This window comes from Oxyura jamaicensis, chromosome 17, assembly GCF_011077185.1.
Source record: "Oxyura jamaicensis isolate SHBP4307 breed ruddy duck chromosome 17, BPBGC_Ojam_1.0, whole genome shotgun sequence".
NCBI lineage: Eukaryota > Metazoa > Chordata > Aves > Anseriformes > Anatidae > Oxyura > Oxyura jamaicensis.
This window is the reverse complement of record NC_048909.1, coordinates 10,212,522-10,233,756: the sequence shown is the minus strand read 5'-3', so window position 1 is coordinate 10,233,756 and position 21,235 is coordinate 10,212,522. Positions and strand designations below refer to the sequence as shown.

General features: G+C 40.5%; 1 protein-coding gene across 7 annotated transcripts in view; it reads left to right on the top strand.

The window, feature by feature from the left end:
- Positions 1-12,702: 12,702 nt before the first annotated feature.
- The window catches only part of DENND1A (DENN domain containing 1A), a 191,094-nt gene continuing 182,561 nt past the window's right edge, over positions 12,703-21,235 (top strand). For 5 of the 7 annotated variants that reach the window (XM_035341489.1, XM_035341487.1, XM_035341486.1 and 2 more), the window contains exons 1-2: positions 12,704-12,860; positions 19,903-19,973. In XM_035341489.1, the coding sequence (XP_035197380.1) occupies positions 12,844-12,860; positions 19,903-19,973 (88 nt within the window). In that variant the 5' untranslated portion in view covers positions 12,704-12,843. Of the gene's footprint in view, positions 12,861-19,902; positions 19,974-21,235 lie in introns of those variants that run through there. The other 2 variants (XR_004754946.1, XM_035341491.1) reach the window with 2 other exon arrangements.

Here is a 21,235-nt window from a genome sequence, read left to right as displayed (position 1 = left end):
AATGAAAATGATACAGGGCTCAGGAACTGTATAGGGGCCTGTGTAAAGTTAATCTGAGAATCTTATTCTAGTTGCTTTCAGCAGGTCTCTAAAAAAATTCACCAATACAAGTGGCACTAATTGGACCCCATGTTGGGAGACTTTGCAGAGGAGCTTAGGATTGAATGGGCATTGGAAACTGAACTCCCTCTCCTATCTAGATATGGCTCCTTGAGGTCACAGTTAAAGCACACCAGGGGGGCAATGCAGAAGAAGGCTGCTTTTTCTTTACTTGTGCTTTGCCTTTCCTGCAGCTAGAATACTCCAATATTCAGGTATCTTGATATATCACTTTCTGCTTGCTCTGTATGTTAACTACACTGTGGTTTTCTTTTATTTTTTTTCTTTTATTTTTTTCCTCTTCCCCCAGATGTAAAGGGTTTTAGACTTTGTTCAAGCAAAATGTATTTTCAAAACATAGGCATTGATCATACACGCTTATGAACCTGAGCGGGCAGGATGTGCATAGTAATTAAGAATGAGGACAACCAGCAGAAACGCAAAGATTCATGTTCTCTTTAGCCCCATTCTGAACAGCAGTTGATGGCTAGGTATCTATGAAGAGGTTGCAAGGAGACAAAGTGAGATTTTAGTCTGGATAGGAGCAGACAGCTTTGGAATAAATGAGTAGATCTGACAGTTGGCAATATAGGGGTGATAGCTGAATCTGCTTGATAATGAGATTACACCAAAATAACATTTAGTTAGATGAGGAAGAAGGCAGCAAATATAGGTTTGTTACATACCAGCTGGAAGCTGGAGAAGTAAAGAAGTGATTAGAGATGCAACAGAAGAACCAAGGATTGGGTCATGGAAATCAAGGACAAGATGTCAAAAATGAGAACTCAGTTAACCAAAGAAGTTTTAATAGACCTACTTTAACAAAGAAGTCTATACTGTAGGCAAGACTAACTGTTAGGTACTCAGCTACTTCAGTGATTGTGTTTAAGTACGTAAAGCAATTAATCATTATAGGTCTATTAAAACAAAACAGAACAGGTGGACACTCTTCCTTGTTTTCATGCATGTGTGCATGCACAATTTGATGGCTAACCAGTCATTTAATCCAGCAGCACAACAACCATTATTTAAGCTCTGACAGCAAGGTAGCAAAGGAAGTAAAATAGGAGACATTCTGCAGAATTAGAAACATATTGAACTGTATCAGAATGGAGCTTTGCAGCACACCAATGTAAGAGATTATAATGTTGGCAAATGAATAAAATTAATTTGAATTCCAGGACCCCTCACAGTTATGAAAACTTAATTAGGCAAACTTGAGCAATATGTGCTCTTCCCTTTTTTGACCAAATGTTTTTCAGAGTTCGGGATGAATTATTTCAATAAACTACTGGATTTCCTATTGGCTTTTCCATTTTTCCATTTTTTAACATGATTCATGACTTATTCAAATTTCAGTTAGTGGGGGCAATTTGGCAATCTCATTGTGTCATTTTCCACAAAGACATAAAATTTAAACTAGCAATGTTAAAAAGTTTAAACACTGCAAAACAGTAAGTCCTCCCCACAGATCAAGCCTGAGGATCCTGAAGTGCTTTAGGAGCTTTGTAGACTGATCATGAACTAAGTAATATGGAACATAACTGGTGGGAAAATTCTGTCTTCACTACTTTACTCATACCATCCTTGGGTGTCTTTCTAACAGCTTTTGTTTATCTTGTGGATCACCTCAGTCCATGCAAAACCACGAGTATATTATCGGCTCCCTTTAAAAACCCCATAATTTTCCCCGTTACTTTGCAGATCCCATGAAACATTTCAGATGGGGAACATCTGACTGTCCAAACTGGAATTCTTAATTGTGAAAAACAGCATCTTCTAGGGCAGCAGAGGAAAACAGAAAATGCCACACTGTATCAGCAGTCCATCTGATCCAGTGGCCCGTCCCCATCATGATGAGCTGAGTCCACAGAACTCTTCCCAGGGAAAATGCTTCTTAACCCCAGGCAGTTGGGCTGTGGCTCACTTCTGCTTGCCTGTCTAGCAGTTAGTATCCTAAAACCAAGCCCTCTCAGTTCTCTGTCCAACAGGGAGAAAGAGGCACTTCCACAGAGAGATTACTCCCATGCATTTTAGCTTAAAATCACAGGCCATGTAGGGTCATTTTTTTCTTTCCACTAATAACAGAAAGTCTCAGACAACAAGCTTAGGCTGTTCTGGCTCTTTACTATGGCACACCTATATCTAGGTGAGCTTAATCCTATACACTGCTAGGGTACACATCCCTTAAATTGTTCACACCAAGTAATACAATCAGATGTATTCTACTGATGAATATAAATGTCTAGTTGTTTTTAATTCTTTTTTAAGTGCTTGAATTTCATGACATTGCAGCACGGAACTCATGGGCTGTTTTTAAGTTGTACTAACAAAGAACTGAGAACAATTCTCCATTACTTGTTTCCAGTTGGACTGGGCATCCCATTGCTTTTGCCTGGGATGAGAAGCAACTTACTTGTACTATCTGTTTCTGTATTAGGTGACGTGTTTACTGGCATAGGTTTTCTCTGTGAATTAACCTAAACATTTTACATTCTCTCTCAACTGGAATTATGTGTTTAATAGTTCTATTAATCCATTTATATCCATGGCACCTTTTTTAGATCGGGAAGGTGAGAACTGAGTCAATACTAGAGATGAAAATTTACATTAAAAAAAAATCATCATAGATAACGTAATGTTTGTGGCTATTTTTAAATTTAATACATTTTGCCTGAACAGTGCAAATCCAAGGGAGGTATTCTTCTTTGGAACATATGCTCAGATCTTTTGCCTGAGTTGCTACACTGAATTTCTTGTGATAGCTCCTTGTTCATGTAACTTTGTTATTTCTGTCAGACGTTATTAACAGTTATTTAGTTTGACAAACTTGCATAATTTTGGATCATCTGCATTTGTGTAACATCAGTGTTTATTCCCATGTTTTTGATCATTAACAAATACATTAATGTCAATGAAGGGAGTACATTTGAAGTCACCCCCCCAAAATTTTTGCGCTGTTGAAAATGTATTTTTTATTCTCCTATTTGCTTACCAGGAGACAGTTTTTGGTTGGAAACAGTGAATATTAAAACATTTAAATTCAAATTCTGACCATATCATCCTAATCAGTTTTAACTGTTTCTTATTACTGACATGGATGGATTTCTGCGTTGACATTCTCAGAACCACTTGTCTTATCTTTTAGAGGGTAATTGCTCTCTAGTCCTTTAGTACACATACTGATTTTAATCAGGTCACATATTCCTGTCAGTAGTTCAGTAACTTTTTTTTAAATCCCCTCAGCATTTATTCTGCAGTCTTGGGAGGTGGTTGTTATTTAATTTGTGAATTTGTTCCAGCACATTGTCAATTCCTGGGGTTGACAAAACCTCCCCTATATTGCCCAACAGGAGGAAATCTGGTATATCTGTTTTGCCCAAATTCTATGCAGAAATGCTAATGCAAACCAGTCATTTACCTTCATTTCAGTGTCTCCATGTTCTCATTAGCTTTCTCACTTTCCTACCGAATAGCCCACTGGACTTACAAAATCTCTTGCAGGCTTGCTGCTTCTTAGTACTTGAAAAAATCTTGTTTTCATGTCAGGCTATCTGCTCCTCAAATCCTCTGTCATCCTGCTAATCTTCCCTGTGTATCTTAGCCACTATATTTTATCCCTATTGACTTCACAAGTTAAAATTCTACCTTGAGAAAAATACGTTTGACTATACTAACTTCTTGAACCTTCCCGTATCCATATCGCTCATTTTTGCTTGTCAGCTTCCTTTTTTGTTTAGGATTATGCATGCCTTCTGTTACACTGTTATGGTTGCTCAAGCAGCCTCCATGCTGAGTCTAAGGATTTTAATTTCCTCACTTTTGACTTTAGGGTCTTTTTAACTAGCTTCCTCATTTTTTGTACAATCTCTCCCCTGAGGATGTTGAAGTTAATTATACTGTGGTCACTATTACTTAGTGGTTCAACTTTAGTTACTTTATAAACTAACTCCTGTGCATTACTTAATGGAGGCTTTTCTTGACTTAGGTCTTTATAGCTCTAAGATATATATTTGAAAACATTTTTTTAAAAAAACATTCCAGCAAAACCAACTGGGAAGTCTGGAATAAGGGATGTACTTACAGGATAATTAATAACAAAGACCAAGGACATTACACAAACACTTGTGAAATGCCACTTAGTCTTCACTGACTGTAAGGCCAGAATAAATTAAATCAATTAACAATGCCTCCATTTAGTGGCAGAAGTACAGGAACATGCAGATATCTCCCCTATATGATTTTAAATAATTCTGCAACACAGTCAGAACCAAGTACAAAAGAGCATTTCCAGCAGGACCTTATCCCCATTTTAGAGAAAGGGAAGCTATCTGCTGTCTTGCAAATAGTGTCTGCTGCAGTTTACTATTTAGAGTTCCTTCATTAAATACAGAAGGGGATGGCATTTCATAGCTCGTGGCATTACCTCATTACTTCCTGATGTGGTACAGTTGCAGTAATTACATAAATAAATTTGACTTTTTATGAGTGATGGATTTTGGAGAAGTGCACTTCAGCGCACTTGGGATTTTTTTGCCCATATGGAATGGAATCGTAAGTGTCAGAGAACTAATCAAACACTGAGAAATAAACCAGCACTCTTATTTTTCGTAAATAACACCTACAGTTTGGGAAGAAACCTCTCCTCTATTGTGAACGCAGTCTATCAAGAATAATGCTGCATATTTCACATTATTAAATCAACAGACACAAATGGGTGACCATAAACATACCATCCCCAGGTTAGCCTGGAACCCCTCAATGCTTGACAAGATCAGCAGCCTTCTTCCCTAAGCAGCTATTGGACTTGGGGTGCGTATGTGAACTTGTCAGGCAGAAGGGGAGCACAAACAAGAATGGACAAACCCGGAGCTAACTTAGCCTTCTGTCAGTCAGGGGGAACATTACTGATGTCTTCTGAACATCAGGGCAGGAAAATCAGTAACATAAAATTATGGGCCATCGGGTCCTTTTTATATAAGCAAGTTCAGAACACCTACTGGCTGTCTAGCACTAGCTGTTGCCAGAGAGGTATTTTTGAATGCCGTGCTTCAGCAATCACACGGAATTACAGTAACATAAAATCGGTATAAACTACGTACGACTCAGGCCCGTACTATTTAATCACTGTTATGCTGTTGAAGATTATAGTCATTTGAATATTTGATCATTTTTCCACACAGAAGTGTGAACTTAATCTTGATTTTAACGTTACGGAGTTCCATTTTTTTCCTAAAGTACATACTTCCCATTGCCAGAACAAATGGCTGACATCACAGAAGTGCTATTTGATTTTTTTGTCATAACAATTTAAAAATAATGGCTTATGACAACATGTCTGATGACATCTTGGTAAGTATTGGGCCATCAATAGTTGTCCCATTACCATCCAGTATGGCAGAAAGGATAAAGAGACTCCCTGTGAGAAGGGCAGTGAAGCTGACACTGCTAGTAGCCTTTTGGTTTATGGTGGATGTAGTGATTATATTTGAAGCCTGGCTTGAAAAATATAGTTATGTTAAAAAGTTGAAGTAATTACTACTGAAAACACAAAATGGACAAACATGAAAGAAGTTAGAATTCCGTCAGCTGTGAGATGGGAAAAGCTGAGGAAAATCCTATTGCTTACACCGGTACTTCATACCAAAATTTTGTTATTTTAATTGCTAAAATGAGCACACCCAAATATAAAATCATGTTTTAAATAATACACACTGCAAAGTTACAAAAACTGTCTTTTATAGATTCCTTCCTTCCTTCTTTCTCTCTTTCTTTTTCCTTCCCTTTCTTTCATGCTGAGTTCACCAGCTTAAGCTGGTGTTAAGCAGTCTACTGTTCACGAGTTTAGTATCATACGAAGTAAGTACTTCCCTCTGCTCCAACAACTTACGTCTTGCTGTTCTGGATGTCTCCTAAGTATCCTTGTTCTTCCAGGCTCATTAATAACTTAGAGGGACTTGAATGTAGCAGTCTGATTTACATCAGTGATCTTATTCCTTTCAGCACAGGAGGGTTATCTTTTCTGTGACAAAGGCTATCACAGATATGAATAACTATTTTCATACTGGGCTTCTTCTTTTTTTTTTTTTTTTTTTTTTTTTTTTTGTCTAGCTGGAATCACACCATCATAGATTTTGCCTCATAAATCTGACTTTGCTTTATAGAGCAATAATGGTATAGTCAGCACTCTGCCATCACAGCAAGGTGAATAGAGAAGAGTAACTTAGGTCAGTTGCTTCTTTATTATTGGCAGATGAAATAGTGTCTTCAACAGCTTCAGAGCAAGAACCAGCTAGGCAGTGTGTTTTGACTATGAAGGCAGAGCCATTCTGAGAAGCCATAGCAAGAGTTTTTTTGCTAGATGCAAGAAGGGACATATAACCCATAGGGTAAAGCAAGACGTAGGTAACCTACTGCTATTTTAAAGCTGCTTGGGTGAAAACTTGGAGATTGAAATATGTATGAGATTTTCAGGTAAAAAAAAAAAAAAGAACTTCTGCCGACTGTGGTAGACTGCAGGAAGACAATGACAAACACCGTGAAGCTCAATTCCTCTTTATGGAACACATTGAAATGGCGAGGACCAACGCCGCAGCGTCTCAGTTGGCTGTAGGAAATGGCTGTGTTTGGTGCCTCACAGAAGATGAGGCTGTTTCTGGGCTCCTCCTGCTGGGGCAGGAGGTGCGACCTCTGCACTCGTGCCCATGTGGCAGGGCCCTGCCACTGGGGCTCGGCAGAAGAGCAGCATTTTTCACACCTGAAAATCCCATACGAATTACAGAAAAGGCATGGTATCAAACTATGGGTCCTTTAAAAGTAGTTGCAGACTGTTCCCAGGGACATATAGAAGCAGTAATTAGTTGTTACCAAGATTTATATTTATGTTTTTGGGTATTGATGGTAGTCTCTCCCTCATAAAAACCTGTTTGTGCTTTTTTCAGCAGTGTAATTGATAATTGGAGATATGTAGACTATATAAGCAAAAATGTGCATCTCTAAAAATAAGAATGCCGTTCTGCTAAAATGGAGTGTTAGAAACATTTCAGATGTAGCATAATGATTGTCTGCAAGAAAAGAACTTGACAACCAATCGAAAGCTTAAAAAGTTGAGTGCAAACTCTGAAAATGTCATCTAAAGTATCATACAGAAAATGCCTTCTATTTAGAAATACAGTCATAAGAGAGCATTGCCACTTACAGTTCTAATTTAATTTCACTTTGGCAGGTAATTGTCTCTCTACAAAGAAAATATGAATTTGCCATGCTGAAATTGATACAGAAACACCAGTCTTTAAGACAAAATCTGCCGTGCTGGGCTGCCAAGTGCACTGAGGTAAACATAAAGGTAAAAGCTTACGAAATTTATAACTGAATTCCTCAAATGACAAAAGAGCCGTGTTGCATGCTACAGGCACGAAGATTGAACAAGTAAGAACAGAGGTGAACATGGGAAAGATGCTGACAGGAGACAGCATAACACGGCGTCCAGGGCAACACGTGGGGAACAACCAACAAAGGCAGTGACTCTCACCGTAACACCTTTCTCAGCACCAGCCTCTCACTGCTGACCTGCCTGCTTTTCTCTCATTCAAATACTTTGACAGACCCGTCACATAAGATTTAAGTCTCTAAGCTTTTAGAAACCCACCTAACAATAAAAGTTCAGGCTTTTTAGGATAAGAACGTAGTCATAGAAAAGCAAACAAAAGATAGGAGGCTTTTTCATGGGGTTCTGACAGTGTAAGATCCACAACCATGTCAGCATTCAGACAGTGAATACCATAGCTGTTAAAATCGAGCTCCTACGAAAGAAGTTAGCTACCATTCCACAGGTGAACTCTGATTGACAAATTGCGGAGCCTGAAGTGAACTTTTAATCCAATTGGAGTTGGATATTGTAAGGGAATGATGCACTGACAAGAGCCTTTACGGAGAAGCATCTGTATGCTTTGGACATCTGACTTAACACCCAGATTTCAGGAACTGAGACTGACAAACCTAGAGATCAGCGCACGGATACCGGTGTGCAGTCACCAACGTGAGATGCCTTGTTCTGATCATTCACAGATCTATCGTCATTTCTGCAATGCTAAGAATCCCCGAGAATTCCACGGCTACGAACTGAAGCACCATACGATCTCTCACAAAGCAAAAGTTCTTCAGAAAGCTCAGAGCTTCATGGTTTCTGCGGTTCCACAGCTTGGCTTCAGGTTGAACCATGTTTTTTATCTATATTCTGCTTTCAAAAGAGAGATCCAGGCCAACTAGATCAATAATTCTTTGACCTGAGCTTTATCACTAGCTATAGGTATTGAGTGATGTGAGAGGGAGTACAGGCTTTTTCAGCACTCCAAGATGAAATCTGAAGAGAAAAGGAACATTTTTAATAATCATCCTCTGACATCAGTTTGAATGCTTGGATTAGTTTTCTCTCAAAAAAGAGAAAAGGAGGTAAATTAAAAGAGCAAAAATGTATAGGATTTGTATTTTTCTTTTAAAATAGTAACTAATTTTAATAATTTTAACACTTTTTTATGGTGGCAGACTTGTGATTCTTTAATTCTTTAGGTCAACAGTCTAAAAGTCTGCTTAAAGACCCTGAAAGAGAAAATATGATCAATATTGTAAGTGATGCAAGCAATGGAAATTTATAAAGAGAATAAAATAGATTTTCTGACAGGAAAATCACTGCATGGTTCAAGTCAGAGAACAGACAGCTCTGGCAGACATTTTGCTAGTTTCCCCACAAAATTAAATAACCTTTTTTTTTTTTTTTTTTTTTCTCATAAGAGATTCTTACTGGAGAAAATGTAGTCTGTTAAGAGACAGTAGCACAAGGAAATGTTTGCCATATTTAGATCTCTTTTCACTAAAAAATGAAGAGGTCATTTCAGGTCAATCATCCTGGGCTCTTTTCTTTAGGGGAATGAGTCTCCAGCATGGCTCTTTATATTAAAGGATTTCATGGGCCTGAGTTATAGCTATTGGTATAATCACAGGTTTCAGAAATAAGAATAGTTATTTCGTATTTCTTTGTGAATGGAGAATGAAAAGGTCATTCAGTGTATGGTACTTCAAACACTTAAAAGGAAAGGTATTTTACTGCTTACTTACCTTTTTATGTACTGTATAGAAAGTAGGCATAATGTTGCCACGCTGCTATGCAGACGTGGAAGGAAAGAACCTTTTTTGTTTTATAAGAAAACTTGAGATACCTCTGCATTTTTTATTTTGACAGTATAATCATAAGGAGATGAAGAAGGCAAATAAGAAACAGTCCTTCCCTGACACTTCTAATGTAAGATTTAGTGGCGATCAAATGAAATCGATGTGGCAGGTTCAACACAAACAAACGGAGGTGTTTTTTTCACCTGGCATGCCATTAAGCTATGGAAACTCCATGCCATAAAAGGTATCAAATTTTAAATTGTACATAGGTTTAAAAGCAACAAATTAATGGAAGAAAAAATCACCAAAGCAATTATATAAAAATAGCACCTCTGGCTAAGAAAATAGATTAATTTATTGGAGGCTGGGAGAAGATTCTATAAAATTCCCTGTTCCTACACTCATCCTTGAACATCTGCCAGTGTCCTGTTTTACAGACAGAATTCTGAGCTAGACAGACCTTTTATTTACCTTATCAGCTATGTTCTTATGACTTTCTTTTCCTTTTTTTTTTTAATATTTTTTTTTTGTAATTTTTTAATATTTTCTTTTGTATTTCCCAAAGATAAGTTACACTTTGCAATTACAGATTACTGTTTCTTAACCCACAATGGAAAACAAGTACACGTAACCCATTTCCATCCATATGAAGAAGGACATATGCTGAACTAATACCTTTGTTGTTTCAGGGCATAAACTAATGCCTCTGAAGGCTAACCAGCAATCCTAACAATGCCTTATGAATCACAGTTTGGGAGCATTAGGAAGGGATTACTCCTAAAGCAACATACATGAACACTTCTGGAGGCTGTTTGCACATGCAATGGGCCAATGACTTGATCCATAACTCATGAGGTACATTAGACAACGACAAGCATTACAAGCTTGAGGTTAATTAAATAACTTGTCCTTTGCATCTAAATAGAGTACCTTTAATAAGCTTCCTATCAGGATATAAACACTGATAGGGATTTTTCTAATCTTCCCCCACTGAAAAATGTGGAAAACGATACATGTGCATTTTAACCAATCTCATTCCGGTGCCAATATATTGTGTTTCAAGGCATAACCTTTCAGATGAAGCTACTGATCTATGAAGCCAGCATCTTGTTTCTTGCCACTCCCATTGCCTGAGATGTAGCAGAGAATTTCCCAAGTAAATTCAGATTACAGCACATTTCAGAAAGGTTGTCAACACAAAAACATTGCTACTGCTTTTCCTCAGTAAGTATTTTTGGTGCTGTGGGTGACTAAGGTATTAAAATATAAGTTCAGCCTAGAGTGTACAATATAAGATCTGTTTCTGTGGTATTGGACTAAGCTTTTCTGGTCAATCTGGAAAGTATCCTAAGGCTTTCACCAGTCTTTTAATTCCTGGATTATTTTCTTCTGCCTGAAGTTTCCCTTCTGTTTCCCTTTTGTTTGCTATTAATGCTTCATCTCTTCTGGGAGGGTGATTCACAGTTAATCAGCTCATTTATTCTGAGACATTCAAAAACATTGCTCCATGGACAGGCCAGCCGGCTCTTGCTGTAACCCTTACGCGGTTAAGCCCCCTCTTTCCGCAGGGGCTTCACTGTCTCTACTGGCTTGTAACCGTACACAATTACCATCAAACCATTGGGCCAGCCGCAGATATCAGTGCCATCAACAAAACTAGAGAAAATGTAGTTTGGGTTACCTAATAAGCAGTAAACTAAACAGAGCAAAACTAAAGAGTACCTAGGTCTACCTCTTAAGTCTAACCTCAGTCCATTTTCCAAAGAGAGTGATGAAAGTTAAGACGCTGTGTTAACCGCTCTTATGTGTATGTCTTTCCTTATTGTTATGTTGTACTGCACCAGCATTACATTTATCAGCTTCCTTATTTTTTCTTTTATTATTGTGTTTTTTTCTTTCATAGTTAATTTCAACAGTATTCCTATAAACATACATTTATCTGTCAAATACAGGTTAAATTTTAACTGTACTGGTAAAGTTTACTGCAACGGTTCAATGGCACACACTAATTTTGGCTGAAAAGCTACCTTATATCGATATGGGCATGTCTGTAGGAGCCAGGGCACGCTGCTGTGGATGGCTCACCTTTACATAAGGTGTAAGGGAGGGCAAGTCAGGAGCTGTGGGCAATTGTGGCACAGGCTGGGCCTCAGTGACCCGGCATGGTCCCACAGACGTGAGGCTGACAGCAACAGACCCCAGTGAACTAAACCAGGGTACAAAGTGGGGCCAGGAACCCAGCAAAGCCAAAGGGTAACACGGGACCAGGCCCCAGGCAGCACAAACCCTGAGGCTCCGCGGCAGAGGGCGTGGGGGAAGCGCGGGGTGCAGGCACCTGGTCCCAGGTGGGAGCGAGGAGCACCCCTTTCTTCTCACCTCCCATAATGCTTTGAATTGTAACTGAGTAAGTTTTCCAGGGCTTTCTCCATAAATGTCTACCGTATTTTGTTTATTACTTGAATGAGGTCGGTATGGTTTCTCCCCACCCAGCTCTGTGAGGAGCAAACGGGATATGTCGTATATCAAATGGCATCTCTCCCGTCTTTCTGGCTGACCAGAAGCAGTTGGCCTCAGCACTGAGCTGCAGTTTGGAAGTCTTTTTAAAGAAATCTTTCCATTATTTTTTCCCCTTCCCCACTGCAAATCATCTCTAACTCTTAAATTGTCAAACTCTGCTAGAAATTCCCCAAAGCTTCCTCAAAACCTCTTGTAAAACATGTTCAACAAAATGTTGGGGTACCTGTTTGATCCTGTTTGCCAGCTCCAATACGGCATGTTCCAACATCTGTCTCATCACTATTTCTCAGTCAACATTAGCTCTGTTTTCAGCAGACTGCATCTCATCTCTCCTTCACTTCTTTCTGGGAAGCCTCCAGTCCCCTTTGGGGCCCTACTTGGGCTTGTTGCTCTTTTACTGGGGCTTGGTGCTCTTTTACTGGGGCTTGGTGCTCTTTCACTTGGGCTTGTAGCTCTTTCTAGGCATCCCTCCTTGCCTTTCCAGCATCTGATCCCTGTGCCCAGCTGCACATCGCTTCAACTGCAGCCCTGCAGAGCACAGCTCCCACCCCTCTGAGAACTCGCCCTTGTTTCCTCAGGCTGCTCCTTCGTTCTGCCCGGGGGCCGAGATCTGCTTGCCACACACCGGCCCGCTGGGGACAGCTGGGACCTTCACAGGTCTCCCCATGTCCCGTCTGCTCGGGGGGTCGCCCCTCAAGGCATCGCTGCGGGCTCTGGACCTGCCCTGGGGGTGCCTGAAGAGCCGGCGCCCGCTGACAGGAGGCGCGGGGCAGGGGGTGCTGCCCGCCCCCGTCTCCTTCCCGCCACTTTTGGCCTGAGGCGGCCCAAGGGGGGGGGGGGGGGGGTCCAGTCAGCCCCACCCCCGCGGCCCCGCGGCCCCGCCGCACTACAGCTCCCGGCAGCCCCCGTTCCGTGACGCGCCCCGGGCGACGGCGACGCGAGCCGGGCCGGAGCAGGGCCCGATGCGGCGCACAGAGCGCGGCCCGCCCAGCGCCGGCCCCCGCTCCCGCCCCGCCTCGCTCCGGCTCGGGCCCGGGCCTATGCGGCCCCCCGCGGACCATGGGATCCCGGATCCGGTGAGCGCCCCGGGCAGCGGCGGGGCTCCGCGGGGGAAGGGGCCGCGGCCGACACCGGGACCTCCCCGCCCAGCTCCGAGCGGAGGCCCCGGGACGGGCCCCGGGGGCGGGCGGCGGGTGTGGGGGGGGGCGCGCTGCACGGCCACGGCCCGGCCCCGCCGCGGGGGCGCCGCTGCCCGAGGGGGGCACGGCGAGGCCCGGGGGCGCCTCCCGGCCCCGGCAGCTCCGTGTGCCCCATCGCCCTGTGGCCCCCCCGCGGGGCCAGGCCGTGAGGGCAGGGCCGTGGGCTTGGTCCGTGCTGGTTCTGTGCAGGCCCTGAGGGTTGGGGCTGCCGGCAATGCCCCGGCTGTTTTGGGGGTCGGGGCAGTTACAGCCTCGGTGCCTCGGCTGGAGTGGGCTGAGGGGAGGGGGGGTGGGCTGCATGGGCACCTGAAGGGGCATCGGCACGGGGCGTGGGGGGAAGACAAGGAGCGCTGCAATCAGTCAGGCCTGCAGCTCCGTGCCCGCAGTGGTTCTTTGCATTTTCATAAGTCAGGGGGTTGATTTATTGGTAGGCTCTCCTGGTACGTCATGTATCCTGATGTATCTCCGTTCATTGCGCTGTTCCGGGGTAATTCTCTTCCCCTGAGGTGGGTAGGGGCGCAGTAAAGCTATCGCCGTGCAGTGAGCGCTGACATCTCAGTGCGTGGAAGCTGTGCTGCGTGGGGGGCGTCCAGTTAGCTCGTGTCTCATTGAGCAATGTCAGTAGGTGCCGTTGAGCAATAGCTTTTCTTTCGTTAACACGTTGCTTGTCAAGATTACACAGGGCTTCAACTTTTCACCTCTGTTGTTTAATTTGAGGATAAGACCGGAGTAGTAGCAGTAGTTTGCATCATCCTTGGTGTGATGACATGTCTTTGTATTCCCAAGCCCCTAGGCTGGGTACGCATACATCCACTGGTGTTCTTGGGAAATGTAAACGAGTAGCGAGTGCTTGCAGTCATAGTGCTGAGGTGACTGGTTGCTTCCAGAAAACAACCTTTTTCCTTTGGGAGGGGGTGCTTTTTGCCCTTTTGTGGAGTATGGGTTTTCTGCCGTTGCTACAAAAAATCAAAGTAAGAAAAATACGTTAAACTCTTAGTTTACATTCAAAGTACAAGTTCAATCTAAAGTCATTGCCATTTTAACATCGGAGCAAAGTCTGTGTCTGTGACTTGCAGTGTTGCATTTGGCAGCTGTCATCCTTGTGTGGGTCACTTCAAAGATTATGATCCGAAATCACTTTTTATGATGACCTTCTCTTAAACCGCAGAAAATGGGTGATGCTCACTTACTTGCATCTGCTTTGCTGATTGCAGATGCAGTCACTCGGATGAGGAGCTTCAACTGGAGCCCTCACTGAGGCGGGAGGTGTGGCAGTTAGAAGTATTTATAAGCACCAACGGACTTACGGACTTTATCTGTACAAAGTCTGTTTCAGTGTGAGTGTCTCTTTCAGATTACTGGCAAATCCCTTGCCTTTCTGTGTCTCCAGGAAAACAGAGGTGATAACCCCATATAAGCGTTATGCATTCCTCTTGGACCTTTTGAGAAAGCATTTTGTCCGCTGAGTGATCAAGTAGTTTTGCACTGAGGGACAATTAATAAATTTCATTTTCCCTCCTCTGATATAAAACCACAACAGCACGGCGCTTTTGTCCTTACTCTACTTGAGCAGCATTCACAACAATCTTAACGTGCACAAAGCACGAGAGAGGCTATCTCAGAGACTTGTCAGGTCTGCTCTTTTGAGCGAGATGTCTGTTCACACAGATTTTTGTTAAACATCTTTGGGCAGGATCTTTCTCACCTTCCGTGTTGCCAAGGGAAATGCTAACTATTAAAAGGGAACAGTGGATTTTGTTGCTGCTAATATTACAGCAACATTTTACATGTTCATTATCATTTCCAGGTTTAAAATGAAAGAATTGGAATGAAAAGTGTTAAGTATTTGTCATGTGGCATAAGACTTACAGCTTTTTTTCCAAAATTACAAATAAATCTAAGGTTTGTTTCACCTGAATTGATTCAAGTGTGATTTAAGGCTTAAAAGTTACTCTAATTAATTAAATTAATTAACATACCATACAAGTTATGCCATAATTCAGAAACACAGAACTTTAAGAGAGTCTGCCTAGAATACGCGCTCTACTTTAAGGTAACTTGACTCTTTCCTTTTGACCTCTTCCTTTTTCCAAAGGGTGGTTTTTCTAAGTTTCGTTCCTTCATGTAAGATTCTTAGAAGCAGCACAGACTCCGGAGGCATTTGCTGACTTGAGGGTGGTGTTCACCTGTCACCTAATTTGTGGACTGTGTGCAGCAGAATGCTTTGCAAAGAACCCTAACGCAGTGAATAGCAGAGTCTACAGATACTGGTGAAGTTGCTCTGCGAAGTAATCTTCCTCGCTGTCAACATGTGGGCTTCCCAAGCCGTGATGTTAATGAAGCCGAAGTTAATGCTGTACTTCCTCTCTTGTGGGGAGGAAGTGAGGAACAAAGTACTTGTTACAAACATGAAAACAAAACTGGGCTTCCACTTGGATTTATTTTCAAATGTGAAATTCTGCTGTCGTTATCAGGACTTTCATGTTCTATCCTTCTTAATTAGATTTCCATAATTAATAGGCTTTATTTTAATTATCCTGCTGGGATCCAGTAGTAAAGAAATAAACTAAAATCTGGAAATCACATTGTGACCCAGAGCAGACCAGCATTTTTAATTTCTGTAAAATACTGTACATTTGAATTTCTGTAAAACTTCTGTAAAATCATACCATCTGAAGTACTTCTGGAGGTGCCAAGTAGCTTCCTGGTTGGGGCAGTGAATGGGAGCATGAATGAGAAAGTTATGTTATGATGGGGTATACCGAGGCACACCCCCTTTACTCATAGTGCCAATGAGTTTTGGAACCCTAGCAAAAATCCAGTGGTCAGGTTTCTTGTTTCTTGCTATGGACTGATAATTAGGAGGGCTATTAAACTCTTTGGCACATGATCACTTGCACACACTGCGATATGCTCTGCACGAAACCCAGACATATGTCAGTTATGGTTTTGATGGATGTGTAGTAATGAGTCATTAGAGTGAAAGATTGCTTAGAGGAAATTATCAGTAGCTACATCAGAAGGAAGTGAAAGAAATCACAAAGTTGCCAGCAGTCCTGTAAGCTTGTGGCTTGCGGGTAGCTGCAGGCACAGAACAAGGTCCTGTGGGGTTCTGCCGGGGCGTTACGCCTCGCCTTGGCGCGTGCCCTGCGACACGTGTGAGGCACCCTGTGCCAGGCGGGGTCTTGGAAATGGGAGTCTAGTTAGCCTGGCTGCCCTCGCTTTGTGGTAGCCTTCAGTGCTCAGGACAGTAAAAAAGAGAAAATATGCCTATTTTTGAACCATGTGTCAGGATCGGTCTCTAGCATGGAATTGCATTGCAGAGTAAAAAAGTTGCCCTGGTCCATCCCAGCGGCAGTTGGACTTCAGTGAAGAAAGAAGAGATCCCTGGTGCTGGTCTGTTTGCCGTAGAGCTTGCTAGGTACTGAGATGTGGTATTACCTACTTAGAAAATACCAGGCAGAAAAAGTTAAAGATGTGGAAGTTAATAAGGGCCGGAGGTGCGATATCGGCAATGAATTAGCAATCATGGACTTCTATAACTGTAAGAGATGAGTAACTGAGTTTTGTAACGAGAGCTAACAATCAAACACTGTCAGGCTCCTCTCTTATGCATCAGTTTTTTTAAGCAGAATGTGTTTTTTTTTTTTTTTTTTTTTTTTTTTTTTTTTTTTTCTGTCAGAAGTGCTACTGCATTGTCCCATGTGTGGGGAAAATACTGCTGACAGAACCCAGGTTGTGGCTGTAGGTGTGTGAGATGCACACCTCTGTACAGACAGCTTTGGAGAAGAACTTTAATTTTACTCTTCATAAATCTTGTGTAAGACTTATTTAAAAATATTATTTCAATATAAAAATTCTTATGGATTGTTTTGATATTAAAGCAATTTCTACATCAAAGAGGTTTGCAGTAATACCTACACATAGCACTACCACAGAAGCGTTCTTTTCTCATAAAAACTCATCCTGAACTTCTACTTCTTATAACTATTGCATTTCCTTTTCAGGTGATTGAGTTATCAAATAAATGAGATACTTCTTACATATGTGTCCTGTGTATCGCCTTTTTTATCATATGTATGTTCACTTGGCAATTCACCGTGTGTCTGAGTGTTACCTGGAGGCTGGGGGAGGGAGAACTTTGCATGCGGGTGTTTGGGTTCCCAGTGCTGGGGACAGGTCCAGTGAGCCGAGGGTTTGGTACAAGGTACACGCAGCATTACGTGTCCGTGGGGCAGGTTAATAATCATAAAAAGGGACTGCAAAATATACATATTATGATGCGTGTTTATGCTATGGTTGCAAACTGTATGAAGTCTCTTAGTGACTTGTTTCCTTAATTCCACAGAAAAGTTGTAAAATACTCAGAATTCAACAATGGCTTCATTCTCGCGCTGACTTCATTCTCATACCGAGGTGTTAGCTTCTTGAATGCAGTCTTTAATACAGAGTTTCTGCCTTGGCAAAGCTACTTCAATTTCACTGTTCCTAGAAATAAGTGGACGTTTGTCATGGAATATTAAAATAGAAAATTTAATGTCTTTTTGTCTGAACGTTTTGGTATATAGCATGTGCTCTTGCCAGCTGTGTTAAGCAGTGTTTTCACTGCAGCATTTAAACACAGACCTTAACATAATACTAAAAAGGTGTTTGTTATTTTATCCATTAGCTGTAAAAATATTAGCAAATGTATAAACTTTTAATTACGGAAATGGTGCTAAAAATAGAGGTATAAACAAGGAGGGTAAGATAAGACTGCAGAGCAATACATTTTAAAGGAAAAATAATTTTTCTCTGTTAAGTGATTATCATACCATACTCATCCTTTATCATACCATACTCATCCTGTGCCAGGCCTGTGGGAACATAGCTAAGAATGTGAGTTTTTGAAGCAGATCATGTGCAGTACAAAGAAAATTAGGCAAGTTTATTTCACACTGCAAAGTAATAGTTGATTTGCTGATCTTAGGTTCTTACAACCTACCAATGTAGTTCTCGGAAAAATGGCTACTAAATGCAAATCAGTTGGGAACTGGTGGCAAATTAAATTAAAATTAATTGAATTGTGGACAACATTGTTGCTCCTGAGAGGTGCTCTGTAAAACTGTAGAGTGTGATCCTATGCTACTGAAACCAATGGTAGCTTTTCTGTTAATTTAAATAGGTGTGGGATTTGGCTTAGAGCCATTTGACTTGCACTGAGTGGGTCTGTGGCATGAGTAGAAATGTTTTTTTTAATCACTTTTAGTGTTAAAGTAGGATAAAAATAATATAAATTCTCTGAAGAGCAGGCTTAACTCCTTGACATGTTTATATTTTTGGTTTGAGATGCTGAGGAAGATGATTTTTTTGGTTTTGTTTTTTATTATTCAGATGGGAATTTAGCATAAATACGATATTTTTTTTTCTTGCCATTGTTTTCATTTGTAGCTGTAAGGAAACTAACAAAATTCACAAGTTACTTATACTTCAACAGATTTCTAATTTTAGGTAGTTTACATTAACATATAGGAGACAATATTATCCCTATACAAACAGCTATAAATTTAGAACAGTTTTGATACTTAGTTTTAACTGGAAAATCTAAGAATAAAGTGTCACATGTTCCGACTTACAAAATCCCTATTTCAGTAACCAAAAAATTACAAAGTCTAATGTGTGGTTCTCTTTAATCTCATCAAAAATTCTGGAGTTGCTAAAATTGTTAGGCAGAAACTGAACTCAAAATATGCTTTCTTATACAATCACTTGCGGCATTTATATGCTCCTTATGAAGTATATTTCCAGAGCTTCATTTATGGAGTTGGCTTTAGAATTATGTTACTCAGAGCTGAAAATGTAGGCTAAGTGTTTTTTTTCAGTCATATAACATTAACTTTCTACTTTTAGTACTGGTATACTAATAACTTGGATGAGAATAGTCTCTTTCTGTGAGCTTAATTTGCTTTTTGTAGCTGAATTTGGTATCTCCTTTAACCATATCACCTATTTCTTTTTTTCATCTGCATCTGGCAACTTTCCACAGTTAAGACTGCAGCGTCTTGAGGTTAAACCTTGTGCATTTGAAATATTCTTCAGCAGGGCCCTTCTGACAAAGAGATGCAACTGTTATTAACAGGTATTAAAGAGGGGAACTGTCTTCATCCTAAATACAGACTCTTAATTTTTCCAGCAATGTATGCGTAAAGTGGTTTTTCACCCTCTTGACTGCTGCTGCATTTTTCCCGAGTAAATAGGTGTCATGAAGTTGAACTTGAGGGTCACAGTAATGAAAACGTGAATCTGTTTGGTTTGTTTCATGTTGGACGATTTGACTCTGCTTTCAATTTGGTGAAGAGAAAAGGGTATTTAGGTTTTATTTTATTTTATTCTGAAAATATATCCAAGATGGTATCTAGTATATACAGCGATTTCCTTTCTAATTTGAAAGTAAAGGTGAAATAAAAAAAAGAACTCGCTTTTGCAAGTCATATTTAATATTATGCCCAAGAACTGAAATAAGCATCACTTTTCAGAATGTTACTCAGAGGAACAAAGAACATAGTTCTCTTTTTCTGGCAAAGTTTCTGAATGACAGGCCTGTGACATTTTAGTATGTAGAAATGCAGACAGGTCACAGTGACTGAAATGACATAAAGGATCTGTGTGCTTGATTTCTATTGTTTTAGATTTAATTTTATTTTCTCGGTGGAATTCATTTGGACACTGTTCATACTGACTGATCTGAGCCTCAGTGCCTACCTGTTACATTCCTGCAAGGCAGAAAGATCTGAGGTTCTCAGGCCATAAAACAAGGAATCTATTTTATGAAGTTGTCACTGTAATGTATGCATTCTTAGAACCCTTTTTGTCTGAGTAATTGAAAGCATGCTCAGAAAAAAAAATCTGTTTGCTAAATACTTTTTTTTTCCCCTTTCAGACAAAATCCGGAAACTACCTTTGAAGTGTATGCAGAAGTAACTTACTCGGGCATCAGTTGCATTGGGAAAGGTACTGTTTGTGCTGTAATTCTACCTATTTCTTGGCTAAAACTATTCTTAACCATGTAGTGCGAAGTATTGAGGAATATTCATTATTCTGCTCTTCCACCTTTTAAAGTAAGCTGGAATCTTTTACAGTTGAGACTAATAATAGGAAATAGGAGCCACTTACCTCCTTCTATATCTGTATTTGTTTGTTACAATCAGTGAGAGCCAAATAACTGCAACTCTTTCCTTTAGTGCCAAAGCCTCCATAGGAGTTGTAACTGGAATACAGTTTTGGCTTGTCCTACTGCTGTACACCGTCACAACTATTTGATGTAACTGCAGGAGCCCTTTTAATAACTGGTCTTTGTTTCTGCACATCTGACCTGGATTCTAGTGCCAGAAAATCTGAACAAATTTGACCGTAAACATTACATTGTACAGTACTAGTGTCTGGGTATAATCTTCTCTTTGAAGTTTGTTTGCATCCCCCTGGAGGGATTAATTCCCTGCTGTGGGAAGGTGGGTTAAAAAGCACTGAAACTACTTTACAGGTTTTTAATTGGAGAATTTAGTATACATCTTGTTCTATAAACCAACTGATTCTGTGGGAGTTTCACTTTAGTTGTGTTTTTAAGTTTGTTGTATGCACTTGTAGGTGCAAAATATTCAGAAATGGTTGTTCTTAGTGTGTAAAAAAATGTAAAAAAAAAAATTACAGTTCGTATATTATGAAGTTGTTAATTCTGTCTGAATAATCTGTTAAGTTTTTTTTCCCACCTAATACTTTGTCTTTAAGTGGTGTCCTTTATTCTCAGAAGTTTTAGATGAGTATATCTCAAAATATTCTGTTCTTGTGTTCTAAACAAAGCTGGTTGGTTGTTTGCTTCTAAGCAGTATCAGCTGTATTTAATAGCTGTACTGTATTTCCAGGCAAAGCGCCATTCTAGAAATACAGTCCTAGAGACCTCCATGTAGTCATCTCTTTCTCCTTCCTTGGCTATCTAGTCTTTGCTAGAAGACTTAGGATATATATCAGTGTGTTTTACTGGAATCAGAAGGATGTATATTAAACAGCAAGGAGCAATTACTATCAAGAAAAGCAAAACATATAGAAAAAAAACATGTAAGGAGCAAATTATCAGACATGTTTAAAAAAACATTCTTCCCATAGAATGGATTCTGAAATTAACTGAGACAACTATCTCTGAAGTTTATGTCTAGTCTGGTAGTGGTATCGACCACTTATAATGCACTTAATTCTTGCATCAATTTTCTAATACAGTC